This window comes from Pyrus communis, chromosome 10 (assembly GCF_963583255.1).
Source record: "Pyrus communis chromosome 10, drPyrComm1.1, whole genome shotgun sequence".
NCBI classification, from domain to species: domain Eukaryota; kingdom Viridiplantae; phylum Streptophyta; class Magnoliopsida; order Rosales; family Rosaceae; genus Pyrus; species Pyrus communis.
Genome location: NC_084812.1, coordinates 1805730 through 1820045, shown reverse-complemented (window position 1 = coordinate 1820045; position 14316 = coordinate 1805730). Strand labels below are relative to the sequence as shown.

Below are 14316 nucleotides of genomic sequence, written 5' to 3'. Positions count from 1 at the left end.
GGAGTTCTGCAAAAATGAACTGTTGATAAAGTTGCGAAGAAATTATCGGTTAGTGATTAAAGTGATTGAATTCTGATACGTGCTGTATCAGGTAAACAATGAGATCGAATTTGGAGACATGGTTCTGGTTGAACTACTCCGAAGGCAATGCCGTGGGCATTGTTGCAGTTCGAAGTCCAGTTCTGTCCTTGTAAGCCGGTCTAAGGTACATCGATTTCAAAAATATTCCGGTGCAAGCAACGGGGAGTGTGATTGGTTTTACCAGTTCCTTGCAGGCATCTCTATTGCAGCAGCAGTTTTGATCGATAATTATGGGGTTCTTAACAGAAAGGAAAATATGTGCTCCAACGTGACCCGTCGGACGTAGCCTTGGCCAACCTTGATAGGAGAAATGTCGGAACAAAATGTTACTCGAAACAGTGAAAATTGAATTAGAATATTGCTCGAACTTGTATCCGAAATTTCGGGTTTCGTTCGGTACCTGCCATGTCTTGGTCCGAGCTCCGTTGGTGGTTTCCTTGGAGGTAGACCTGAACAAAGTTCCCACTCCGCCCTAATCTTCCAATGCTGCTTTCATACACAATAAATGGATAAACATGTCATTCAGTACTACGGTCTGGTGATATTTTTCTTCATTTGGAAGTAAGAGGTCTTAGGTTCGAATCTCGTGGATGGCGAATTCGATATCAAATTTGGTTGCCCATTGTGTGGGTTAGCCGAACTCCGTCTCTTCTTAGTGTAAAAATATCGATGTACTAAAAAAAAAAAAAGGATAAACACTGAGCTTTCCATGTAAGTAATCGGCTGATAGTGATTTTCACACGGCCGTTTTCTCATGCACTCATCTTTTTCAATCCCTTGATTCTCTGATTCAATCCAAAGGACGGAAAAACAAGGAGGAGCGAAGAAAGAGGAGTCTGAAAGTCAATACTGTCGAGGAAATAATATTAGAGAAATTCTTACTTGATTCTGTGATCGGACCTGACCCACATTTAACACCGGAGTTGATTAGTGGATATGTGGTCTCCAATGGAAACACAATCATCACCTGATAATAACATCACTAATTTCGTGCCAATGTCAATTAACGAGTAATTTTTTTTGCCCAGAAAGTAAAAAAAAAAAGAAAAAATTGAGACTTTGACTGCACTAGTGATACGCACATTGTGAGAGGCAGAAATGTGAATTCCATCAGTGTTGGGGCTTCTCTCCGGAGCTTAAGTCAGCACGTTATCCCTTCTCACCCTTCTGTTAAGACATGGATTTGAGAGCTATTTACGAAATGAACCTCGCTAGTGCTGCTGTTATTACGCAACAGAAACTTCACCGTCTGCATTTAACACGGACTGTGATTCTCTCCGGGGCTCAGATTAATTAGAAAAGTTAGCTTATAATTTTGGAAACTTTAACGAAATACTATCGTTATTATTTATTTTAACAAAAAATTACGTTTTTATATTAAAAAATCAATCTTGATAATATTCATTTTACTCTTTATTTTATTCTTATCGTTAAAATTTAAAATTTTCAAATCATTTTTATTAATTTTCCTTATAATTTTCTGCTTTTGGAGATGTTTAATAATGTATTAAGTTATTACACATGCATTTATGTTACGATTGTGAAAGACGTCCAAATTACACATCTTCCATGCACAACATGTGATTTAACTGCTACCTTATTTGTTTTTCTTTTCATTTCGTTTTTATTTTTTCTTTAACATATTAGCTTAACTATTCAACGGTAATTCCGATTAAATGGTTGCCGTCGTTCCTTTCTCAATTAGAAAACAAAAGAACCTTCTCCAGTTCTAGTTTCCATGCTTCGAATCCAACGGCTGAAAACTGCATGTTGAGATTGAATGGTTAGCTAGAAAATTTGTTAACAAATTGTTCAAAGAAAGCAAAAAAAAAAAAGTTGTTTTGTTAAGTTTTTTCTTTTTAAAGTGGCTTCCATTCCATACCATTTCATCACAAACATCAACCAAATAATCGATATTTAGGGTAATAGGGTGTAATCATGAAGGGTGGCTTTTAGCCAAAGTGGAACCTCACTAAATCCCTCATGAGTATTAGAGATTTTTCATTGTGCTCGAAACACGGGTGATATATTACATGTCATTATATAAGTAGAGAAAAGTTTTATTTTTCAAGTTGTTAATCTTTTAACACAAGTATTTCACTACTTGTACAATGACGACACGTGGTGTACCACCATGTTTTTCAGGCACTTTGGAAAATCTATCCATGAGTACAAGAGATTTTTTAGTGTGGCATGAACATTACTTGGTATGTCAATGATAATAGTACAATTAGTTGGAAATAGAATTTATCGAGCTGTGTTTCCGACATATTACAAAATATATCTCGAACTATTATGTTCGGGTTTCTTTTGCTCGGCCTTGTCAGCGTGTATGCCCTTTTGGGCTAGTTTAATGCATGATGATTTTCTTTTATTATAACGATATTATATTTCAAGATGTATAATTTGGACTGAACTAACTCAAATTAGATAATCATGATAATTAAGTATCAAATTTGTTATTAATATAATTCAAAACTTAGACTTCTCGTTTACAAACAAAATAAAATACTATTAAATTCTAAAAATCATAACAAAAACAAAGTAAAAAACGAAATAAAAACATAACAAAAACAAGTTTAGCACATCTTTGAGTGAGTTGCCAAAAACTGTTTTCCATCTTAAAAAATCAAATTTTTGGCCATAAAAAGGGTTTTAGCAAGGATTCGAGTATCACACAAACAAGCTTAACACATCTCTGGCTGAGTTGTCAAAAACCATTTTCTCTACCCAAAAATAGGGTTTTTGGAAAAACAACTTAACAGAGCAACTTAATTTCCTTACTAGTTTAGAACATTTTGGTTCTGTTTCCAAAAACTGTTTTCAAGAACAGTTATCAAAACTAATACAAAAAGTGATTGGTTTCCTCTCCCTTCACTTCCATCCAGATCTGGGTTCTCACTCATGCATCCCAAATCAGCCAAAATTCAACATTTTCCTGAGAAAAGCCCAGAAAGTCTGCAACTTTACTAAGAAAATCCTAGAAAGATTCAATTTTAGCCACCCATCTGATCCAACGGTCCAAAATCAGAACCCATAAGAGAAAAGTCGCTGAACCTTCACTCTGTGTACTGTTGAGAGTTGAAGTTCGAACACTCTCTCCCCAGAAAACCTTCTACAACAGCAAAGCCACTGCAAACAGATCCAAATCCTAAAACTTTCCCGGAAAATACCCATTTTCCGAGAAAGTCACGCATTTTCTCGGGAAATTAAAAACCCAAACTTTTTCCCACCAATTTCCAATGGCTAATGCTTGGAAAAGAGACAAACCCATGAGACCCCTTGTGTTCCTCTTCTCTGCAACTATCGTCCTCATCTTCATCTTCTTCTTTTTCGCCACCCGCCCTTCCGCCACCCCCGCCGCCAACGACCCCACCATCCGAACCAATCTTCCGATCTACCGAATCCCGCCGTTCAATTGCGAGGAGTGCCCGCAGGCGTACCCCGTCATCGCCAACGTCGTTGAAGGGCTCCGCTATCCCTTCATCTACTCGCTCGCCGATTTGGGCAGCTTGCCGGAGAAGCCCCACAAGAACATCGTCCGATTCCTCAAGGGGAAGCCGTTTCGGAGGCCCGATATCTCGGCCACGATTCAGGGAGTTCTCGAGAAATTCAAAGGGGAAGGGAGGGACAACGGACTGGTGGTGGACGTCGGTGCCAATGTCGGCATGGCCAGCTTCGCCGCCGCCGTCATGGGTTTTCAGGTGCTTGCTTTTGAGCCGGTTTTCGAAAATTTGCAGAGGATTTGTGATGGGATTTACTTGAATCGTGTGGGGGATTTGGTAACGGTGTTCGAGGCCGCCGCCTCGGACCGCCCTGGCAATATTACCTTCCACAAGGTACCCCTTTTTGCAATTTTGATTTAAAGTTTTGTGCTTTTGTTAGCTATAAATTTTGTTTGTATGTGAAATGAATTTCAAATGATTGAAGATGAGTAAATATGAAACTTTGCCATTTGAGGGAATACATAGGACGGCATTTCGGGGGCAGAAATTCTCTGTGCACGACGTCTGTTTCGTAGTCGGACTAATTAGATTGCGAAAATATAATAACGTGCTATAGTACGTGATGGGTTGAATTGATGGTGCAAATGAATCCATGGAACCTCAGATGTGCTTTTGAGTGAATTGTGATCACGTATTGCCTTTAGTTGAATATGTGATGGGATGAATCGAGAGGCTGCAGAACGGAATTCAATTAGCACAGCGAAAATCCTATGTACGGCATTGTTGTTTGGTTTGTATTAGATAATATGCTCTCCAAAATAATGTAGATTTGTAATGCTGTGATAATCTTCAGTCTGTTGCGTTTCTTATGTGAATCCTGCTTTTGTTACCAGTTGGTTGGTCGGATGGACAACAGTGCTATTTCAGCGACTGGCGCAAGGTTGGCTTTCAAGAATAACGAAGAAGTGGCAGTTCAAGTAAGAACCATCCCTCTCGATGAAGTGATCCGGGAAACAGAGCCTGTTCTCCTGCTCAAAATTGATGTGCAAGGTTGGGAATATCATGTGCTGAAAGGAGCTTCCAAGTTACTGTCAAGAAAGGCTGGAGAAGCACCCTATATAATCTACGAGGAAGATGAGCGGCTGCTGCGAGCAAGCAATAGCAGTGCAAGAGAGATTCGAAATTTCCTGAAGGGTGTGGGTTACAATCATTGCACGCTGCATGGTACAGATGCACACTGCACCAAATTGGGTTAACATGTTCTTCATACCTTAGGCTTTGCCGCGAGAAACAGAACCAAACTACCATATCGTGGTTGGTTTGTATATAATTTTCTGAAGACGGACTAGTCATACATGATACTGTCAGATAAATTAGACAATGGTCCAACAGATATCAATGTAACACAGCGGGCGCCTGCAGTCTGTAACGTGCGTTGGCCATGGTGGTTGAGGGCAAGCTATTTCGGGAAACACTCCGTCAATACATTGAAAGGAGATCGGTTCAGAAGAAGCTGCTCGTTGAGCTCAACCGGATTTATCTACATGTGTTGGTCGGCACGTTGCAGTGTGCCCTTGAAGGCTTTTAATTGTAAAATGATTTTTCGTTAACTGATCTTTACTGATGGATTGATACATTCAAATTTCTATTCGATTCGTTGAGGATGTCAATTCCAAAGTTTATTAGGAGAATTTTCTCTTGTAATAAGAAAAAGTAGAAATATTCGAATTTTCATATCGTATATCGAAAAAATTACTTGTACAAAGATCGTTTCATCTCTTTTGGTAGTTCAATTTTTTGATTCCTAAGGCAAAGACGAAAACAAATAGCAGTGAAAATCCGACTAACACAGTTGCAACAATGCCTACAAAGTCGTTCCTATACCCAAAATAAGACCTCATAAATTCATCCACAGTTTCGCCGGAATCAAGTCTGTCCGTGATGCCTCCAAATTGTGAAGAAAACAAGCCGTACAAGCTCCATGATGTCGGGCTAATCCAGTAGAACCATCTCCACCATATTGGAATTCTCTGTCACAATCAAAACAGAGAGTAAGTACACTCAGAAGATTGGCATTAAAAGATTTAGTGATCGTAGACATGCGAGAGCTTACTGTTTTGGGAATGAGATATCCGGAAATAACGTTCCATAGCGGATAGAAGGCGGATGAAACAACGATAGAGATGGTGTTATTGGGAGTGATGGCCACTGCCATCATGCCATGGAAGGTGAAGTACAAGAAGGTGAAGCACATGAAGAAGAGATACAAAAAGAATTTGCTGACCGTCCACTCAAATCCGACCATTGTGTACACTATAACTCCGTAGATGATAGTTTGGATCAACGTGTATGGAATCTCAATGACGGCCTGCAATACATCGATGGAATTTGGTCATGAGATTCCGCAGAATTAAGTTGGTTCCGGCCACAAATGCTATACAATGTAGATCAAGCTGACGCTCTCCCTCACGTGCGGTCTCACCATACATATAACTTGGTAAACATATACCTGTCCGAAGGCAAATGGAAACGCCGAGTACATCCCAGCAGCCCTTTCTCTGTAAGATACCATCCTCTCGATGCCTACGACTGGCTGCACTGCTAAGGAGTTTTGTATCCCAATGAAGAGAACAGCAGCATACATTGAACCGATTGCGTTAAGAAGATCTCTTTCCCTTTTCCTGTATTCCAAGAGAAAATTTAATCAGCCAAATTAAGGACAAGGAGATTACACACAAGGTTTAGGCCACGCTTACGTCTGACTATATTATTACCTTTTGGTGCCAAGATCCCAGAAAATTATTCCAAAGAGTAAAGCCATCATAGCTGTGTAAAACAGCTTCATTGCACTATATTGCGGGTTTCGCCAATATGATATGTGTTGCTTCCATAAGCAAGCTCGACACTGGGTAAAGAACGATTGAGAATATTGTGACGGGAAGTACAAGTCTTTCGAATTTGGTGCAGGGGTGCTTAGCTCCTTGATCAAGGCCTTGTTTCTCCTAATGAAACATTAACATATATAGTATTAGTAGCTGAAACAGATGTGAAGAAATATTATTATCTGAGCTTTTATCAATCTCTTACCCGTATATTTCTGAGTTCTTGTATATTTCAGCGAAATTAACCCCGAGCGCTGCTTCTTGTGCTGCAGAAGTAACCTCCAACATCCATGTTGCCGGATTGTAACCATCCTTTATTTTTGGAACTCCATTAATCCCCTAATTGGTTAAATAATATACCATCTATGTTAGTAGCAGCAGTTGAGCAGAAAATATGGCATGTACAGTGTGTTTGATTTATGTATAATCCTAACCTCAAAGTATTCGATCAACTTGGAAGAATGGTGGCCTAAAGGGCCAACGTATATTTCTTCGCCTCCCTCTTTCAAGAGGAGCATCTGCAACAGAAAATCGAGTATATTCAAGTTCTTGTAACATTGAACAGCATAATATCCATGTAACTCTAAAGCATAAAAAGGGATTGTGATCATCACCTCATCGAAAGCATCGAATATATCAATGCTTGGCTGGTGGATGGTGCAGACTACGGTCCTCCCAGTGTCCACTGTATTTCTCACCGTTCTCATTACAATTGCTGCTGCCCTGGCATCAAGGCCAGAGGTCGGCTCATCCATAAATATGATGGATGGGTTGGCAACAAGCTCTACCGCAATTGTTAGCCTTTTGCGCTGCTCCGTTGAGAGACCATTCACACCAGGCAATCCAACAAGTGCGTTGCGTATTGGAGTCAATTCCACAAGCTCCATTACTTCCTCGATGAACATCCTTCTGCTGCGGGAATCAACCTCAGGGGGTAACCGGAGCCATGCAGAGTAAACCAAAGACTCGTACACTGCAACATGAGGAGAGTGGATATCTGTTTGCTCGCAGTATCCTGTTACGCGAGCAAATGTGTCTTGGTTTTTTGGATATCCGGATATTGTGATGCTACCCTTGATATGTCCACTGGTTTTCCTACCTGCCAAAACATCCAGTAGAGTGGTTTTACCTGCGCCACTAATACCCATTAGGGCTGTCAAGACTGCTGGCCTAAAAGTTCCACTCACACCCTTGAGAATTTCTTTCCGGAAGCCTTCATTACTTATGCCTTGAACTTTCTTTTCATGAGGCATGTCAATCGCATATCGTATTTCATTAAAAGTAACCGAAAGAGGTTGAAAAGGCAGAACCATTCCGCGCTGCCTCTTTGTACTATTGGCTTCCATGTTGCTTCCCTCTGATACCGCAGTCAAAGCCTCATTGGACACTTCTGATGCTGCACGGGGCTCTTCAAATGCTGTACATGTAGCAAAATTTCAGTACATAAACATTTAAGAAGACAGAACAAAAAATGTCTAGGTTAGTTGGTTCTTACGATCAAGATACTCAAGTGCAAACGTGAAAAGGAAGTTGAATAGAAGAGTAAATCCGATCAAAGCTGCCACTCCAATCCAATACCAACGTGCTTCTGGAGATACTCCTTGAGACTTCAAGACTATAACTCCTAACGCTTCTGCTGAGTTTGCAGGAACCTACAATACACATTTACACACATTAATTTGCCAATTAACATTTTTCTAAACAATACGTTGGCTCAGTCATAGAGTCGTTACTTACATGTCTCCAACTTTTTCCCAGAAATTCATTTACAGCCATTGCATTCAGTCCGTATGTGAACGGTGAGAGATAATATCCCCACAACGTCCACTTGTTCATATCGTCTGCCATAGAAAGCTAAATCAGTCCATCCACCAGAACATAAAGATATAAACTAGCACCGTATTAACTTAGTTATAATACATGAGACTAAAGTATCAAAGATCAACCTCGTGGTAAAACAAAGCCGCTCAGACCAAGAATGACGAGGAAAGCAACAAACCCGAATGTATTTGCAGCAGTTATGTTCCTTCCTACTACCCCTATCAATCGAAAAAGTCCATTTGCCATCTGGCTAATGCTCGCTAGCACAAGGAACTGCTTCAAAAACCTGTTACAGCAAGTTAGCAAAATTTCATAATTAGATTTCATATATAAACCAATGCATAAAAATCTTATTGGAATATGTTTCTGTTTTTCAGTCAATCACCTTGCGAAGCTTGGATCATAACCGATGGGATAGTAAGTGATGAGCATCCAAATGGAGACTTCCACAAATGTCATAGGGATCCGTATCATCCATTGAGGTAGAGTATACACCCAAGCTGGATAGAACAAATCGTCCCTTTGCTTGTAAAAGGCCGGAAGTCTCTCAACAGTCATGTGCAGCTCCGCAAACCCATTGAACATGATTGATAGCAGTGTAAAGAACATAGCTCCCATATAAATTCCACCATCTGCTGCTGTATTCCGGTGCATCTCAGTGCGTAGGAATAACGTCGTCGTTACAAAAGCAGCTACAATAAGCTGAAATACAGGCATTTAATGAATTTCATTGGGGTGGGGGACTTAGGGAGGGTTATATAATGCCAGACTTATATACCTGCACCAATTTGAAAACGTAGACGAATTTATTCCGCTTCATAAGAATAATTTGTCTGTCCATACAAGCTTTTAACAGTTCCTTGTTGCTAGCACCGTACTTCTTAGTTGTTAAATCCAAAGGGTGGCCTTCAGACTTGTTAAATGGAATAGCAAGCTCATCGCTGAGTTTTTGACCAATGTGAAACGAATTCATTGCTTCAGAAAACTCTTTGGGAGTTACAAAGCCATGAGGCTTATCTCTATAGACCCAGTATTGCTCTTGGTCTTTCCTTGATGTCACCTATAATCGAAGAGGAAAACAAAAATAATAGTTGGATTAGTCGGAGGAGATATATATGCATGTCAATCGTTATAAGAGTGAGTTATGTTAACTTACTTCTTGTAAGAAATCGGCGACTCCTTTCCTCTGGGGACATTTGAATCCCATGTGCTCAAAGAACTCGATCACATTCTCGCAGGGACCTTGATACACAATGTATCCATCCGAGAGGAGAATTATGTCATCGAAAAGATCATACGTCTCCGGTGCTGGCTGCAGGAGAGCGATTAATGCAGTTCCATTGAGGATGTAGACACAATGACGCAGCGAATTCACTATTTGAAATGTTGTAGAACTGTCCAGACCAGTCGATATCTCATCCATAAAAAGTACTCCTTCTGGTCCGACTAGCATCTCCCCTGTAAGTAATGGTTGGCCAGAATTTAAATAACAATTTTTTTACTTGAATCAACCTAATTCACTACAATTTCTACGCTAGCTCTACCTGTCGTGACTCGCTTTTTTTGTCCACCAGATATGCCTCTGGTCATTTCGTCCCCTACAACGGTGTCAGCACAAGCTTCCAGTCTCAAAACCTGAAAAGTTGTATTAGCAAAAACAGTTATTAACAAGATAGTATCTTTATTTATGCAAGGCATTAACGTGGACGAATGGAAGGGACGTACCTTGAGTATTAAGTCTGTAACTGTATTGGCTTCCCGTCCTTCTAGTACCGCTGCCTGCGAAAAAAGAAGCTTAATCAATAAGTTCTGGAAAATCGGAATGCTACTTCAAGGAACAAGTGCAAACTATGTTCATACCTTCATGATTAGATCAAGATCAAGATCCGGCATGACATTTGCAGCCTTCTCTCTTCTCAATAATTCTACCAACAATTCTGAATTGTTTACCAAATGCAAATAATTAATAACTTAATCGAGATTCAAGATTTATTTAAAACTAAATCAATTGAGGGTACTTTAAGCTAGAGAGAGTAGCGTACCATAGCGCGGCCCAACACCATGACATCTCGCTGAAAAAGCCAGTGTTTCCCTCACTGTCAATTCCGGTAAGTGGAGATCGTGTTGGCTAACATAAGCTGCCGCCCTCTGCGGCACAAACTCCTCCATCCCTTGTCCGTTGTATGTAACTCTCCCCGAAAGCTAATAGTTAAGTCACCAGTTACGTTACATTAAATCAAATGGTGAAAAGTGAAATAAGTATGATGTATGTACGCTTACTTTTAGATGGTGTTTGCTAAGTTTTCCGGCCAATGCCAATAGTAATGTGGTCTTTCCAGAGCCCGGGGGCCCTAAAAGAAGTGTCATTCTGCAGAAATCAGACCATAACACGATTAATATGCACGAAAAACGCAATGCAGACGCAGTTTGAAGATTTTGATCGTGTCTAATTAATCACCTTCTTGGCTTGATAATCCCACTTGCATCGTGGAGGATCGACACTGGCTTCTTCTTACTTGTAAGAATGTGAAAGCATTTCAGGAACCCCTTCAAATTCAAATTCAGAGAGAGAAAAAGGGTTAGTTTCAATACACACATGCGTACATAAAACTAAAACAAAGCTTTATCCAACTAAGTGAGGTCGATTGTATACTCGGTTTTGTGTCAAGTTTTCTATTAGCTCCGAATACTCACCGTCTTTTTTTAGTGATTAATTACATTACCTCTAAGATATTAAGGGAGAAGTTGAGGATTGAAAGCGATGCCCTGCTTCCTACGTGAGCTTCTGCTTCAACGTTCAAATGCTCGAACCGCACCTCAGTTGTTGGAAATTCAAGTCCAACTCTGCATAATTTATTTACAAACGCACAGAAAAAAATTCAAAACCCGCCAAAACCAAACCACATGTGAACAAGTGAAAATGATATTTTTCAGAGTGACAAGAACAACTTTTCTAAGTTATATCAGTATATATTATATTTTATTCTAAATACTAAACCCTAAACCGAAAAGTACATATTATAAATTTAAAACCCTATCGAAATGCTGATATGTCGTCGATATTATTACAGTTGTCAATATGTCGTGAAATTTCTTCTTCAAATGCATAAGAATATTGAGATTACCTGTTCATGCGGTCCTTGAGCTTGAGCAAGAACGTGGGATTATTACTAGTTTCATCTTGGTTTGAATTATTAATCTGGATAAGCCTCTCCAAAACGTTTTTCCTTTCTACTAATCCAAGTTCCTTCACATCAATCTCTCTGTTGTGTTCTTGATCTTCCGCGAGCAGAATACCTCTCCTTGCTCTCGAGCGCGTCGGCAGTCGCTCTAAAGCAGCCCATGACGTCATTTTCCGATTCGACTCGGAGGAGGAGTTTGGCTGCTCTTCTTGGCTGAGCTTCGTGGCTGTTCTCTCTCTTTTTTGTATTCGTTGACCAAAACAAGTAGGAAAACGTCTCCCTGCTTTTTACGGCGAGCAAAAGACAAAGAGTAAAAGCCTGACGGAAGCCATTTTAATGGATTTTCGAACACAGGTCAAGAATATTGCGATTTGTGGGGATTAAAAATACGGAATTAAATCCTAATTAGGAGAACACGAATACTGGAGAATTATAAAGTTGGTGGGATGTCTCGTTTATTCATTTATAATTAAAGTGGGAGAATTTGAATTGATAAAGAGTTGGGACGAAGAACAGTCAGGATTGGATTTCTAATGAAGTTACTTAAAAAAAATTTGTATAATTGGAATAGAATTGATATAGATTCTATATAAATTGTTCGCTAATTCATATGAATTAGAATAGAAATCATTATAATTACTAAAATGCCTTGAGTTTATTTATTTAACAAACGACTTTATAAAAAAAAAAGCGGAATGGGTAAGTTTAATCTTACAATGAGTTAACAAGAATATGAATCAAACTCGCATTGAAATTTGAAATAAATTATTTTATATCCTATTTTACCTAAGCCCTAAACCGAAATATATATATTATATAAAAATTTAAAACCCTATCGATATGCTAGCAATACGGTGATATTATTGTTACTAGAAAATTGTAGCAACGATCTTTCAAATTTTAATAGAATTGGAGCAATGATCTCTTGACTAAAAATCTATGACTATTGGTTCCTTAACTCATCAAAACGTGCAGTTATGATCATTTTCGTCAACTTCATTAAACTTTCTGTCAAAATGAGCCACGTGCCACACACATGATGCTAATTCAAGGGGAAAATATGGAAAACAAAATGAGAAAATTAGAGAAATGGTCCATCAACTTTAACCCAATTGAAGAAATGGTCCTTTATTGTAACCCAATTGTAACAATAATCCTTCCACCCTTAGCTATTTTGAAGGAAGTTCTGACGGAATTGACGAAATGACCATAGCTGCACGTTTTGATGAGCTAAATGATCAGTGATCACATATTTTTTAAATTGAAAAACTAACGCTCCAATTGAATAGTTAAGAAATCATCGTTACAATTTTCTTTTATTATCACAGTTGTCAATATGTCGTCAAATTTCTTCTTCAAATGCATAAGAATATTGAGATTACCTGTTCATGCGGTCCTTGACCCTGAGCAGAGCGTGGGATTATTAATATTTCATCTTGGTTTGGATTATTAATCTCGATTAGCCACTCCAAAACATTTTTCTTTTCTACTAATCCATGTTTTTTCAAATCAATCTCTCAATTGTGTTCTTGATCTTCCGCGAGTAGAATACATCTCCTTGCTCTCGAGCGCGTAGGCAGTCGCTCCATAGCAGCCCATGACGTCATTTTCCCTTCTTGGCTGAGCTCCATGGCTGGGCGAATTCCCCTGTTCCCTTCCATTTCACGTTTCTTTTCTAACTAGCCTACATGCACGCGATTTCACGTTTCATTTCTAATTAGCCTTCATGAACGCGCATTTCATTTCACGTTTCTTTTCTAACTAGACTTCATACATGCGCTTACGTGCGTGTATAAGATATTTTTTTAAATCACGGCGTGCTATGCGCAACTTACACGTTTTAAATGTATTTTTATGCGTAAATTGACAAAAGGAAAGTCAAAATTTGAAGTAAATGAATAATTTTAGATCATGCTAGAAAAAACCCTCACAAACCAATTAAAGCAGCTGAATTCACATAATAAAATCTATAAGATCCCACATCGACCAACAGAGTGCTACAGCGGAGCCGGGACTAGGATGTGACAGAATGGTATCAGAGGCACTCTGCTGTGTGGTGCGAGTGTGCTGATGAGGACGTCGGGTCCCTAAGAAGGGGTGGATTGTAAGATCCCACATCTATCAACGGAGAGGAGGTGATGTGCCTTATATGTACATACTTCCCTCCCTATAGCACGAGGCTTTTTGGGAACTCATTGGCTTCGGGTTCCATCGGAACTCTGAAGTTAAGCGAGTTCGGGCGAGAGCAATCCTATGATAGGTGACCCCCCTGGGAAGTTCTCGTCTGAGTTCCCAGAAATAAAACCATGAAGGCATGGCCGGGGCCCAAAACGAATAATATCGTGCTACGGTGGAGCCGAGACTAGGATGTGACAAAATCGGTCTTTCAATTTCCATCTACATTCTATTGAATTTACATTAAGAATAGAGAAAATAATATTTAATAAATAATTGATTGAATCACATTATTATTTACCCATTATGAGGCTAAGCTCATCCGCTCTCCCTTAGTGTAGATAATATCTTTTGTTCAAAACCAAAACAAAAAAAAAACCAGTCATTTGACAACTAATTTAATCACATTATTATGCGCATGCAAAAGATCATTTTTATAACCGGCATTACAAGCCTCTTAAGATGTTTTAAATGTGTTTAAAAATAGAAAAAATAATATTTAATGAACAACTAATTGAATCACATTATTGCTAACCTATTGTGAGATACTAAATAAAAAAATTGTACAGAAAGAATTAATTATAAAAAAAAAACAATATTAAAAGACGAAAATACCCCTGCATTATTTAGTGTATTATTTTGGGTTGCTTTTGAAATTTTTTGTTTTGGGGGCATTTTTGTCCAAAACTTTTTGGTGAAACTTGTGACCCCAAAAAGGGTTGTTGGCTT

General features: G+C 39.1%; 2 protein-coding genes across 3 annotated transcripts; one reads left to right on the top strand and one right to left on the bottom strand.

The window, feature by feature from the left end:
• The first annotated feature begins 2926 nt into the window (after positions 1 to 2926).
• On the top strand, positions 2927 to 5218 carry LOC137747500 (uncharacterized). The gene is made up of 2 exons (XM_068487624.1): positions 2927 to 3920; positions 4421 to 5218. The coding sequence occupies exons 1-2, from the start codon at positions 3324 to 3326 to the stop codon at positions 4781 to 4783; spliced, it is 960 nt and encodes a 319-aa protein (XP_068343725.1). The 5' UTR covers positions 2927 to 3323; the 3' UTR covers positions 4784 to 5218.
• Positions 5219 to 5285: 67 nt separating this feature from the next.
• On the bottom strand, positions 5286 to 11960 carry LOC137747499 (pleiotropic drug resistance protein 1-like). Of its 2 annotated transcripts, XM_068487622.1 has the most exons (21): positions 11356 to 11960; positions 10954 to 11074; positions 10689 to 10777; positions 10511 to 10598; positions 10273 to 10432; positions 10091 to 10167; positions 9956 to 10009; positions 9775 to 9865; positions 9387 to 9688; positions 9009 to 9290; positions 8616 to 8932; positions 8356 to 8516; positions 8147 to 8250; positions 7905 to 8061; positions 7024 to 7826; positions 6844 to 6927; positions 6615 to 6748; positions 6302 to 6529; positions 6037 to 6208; positions 5641 to 5895; positions 5286 to 5557 (listed from the first exon to the last, which is right to left on the bottom strand). In XM_068487622.1, the coding sequence occupies exons 1-21, from the start codon at positions 11580 to 11582 to the stop codon at positions 5300 to 5302; spliced, it is 4164 nt and encodes a 1387-aa protein (XP_068343723.1). In that variant the 5' UTR covers positions 11583 to 11960; the 3' UTR covers positions 5286 to 5299. The 2 variants fall into 2 exon arrangements, with proteins under 2 accessions (XP_068343723.1, XP_068343724.1); XM_068487623.1 differs by lacking the exon at positions 11356 to 11960 and having other exon boundaries at positions 10511 to 10581; positions 10954 to 11259.
• Positions 11961 to 14316: the final 2356 nt, after the last annotated feature.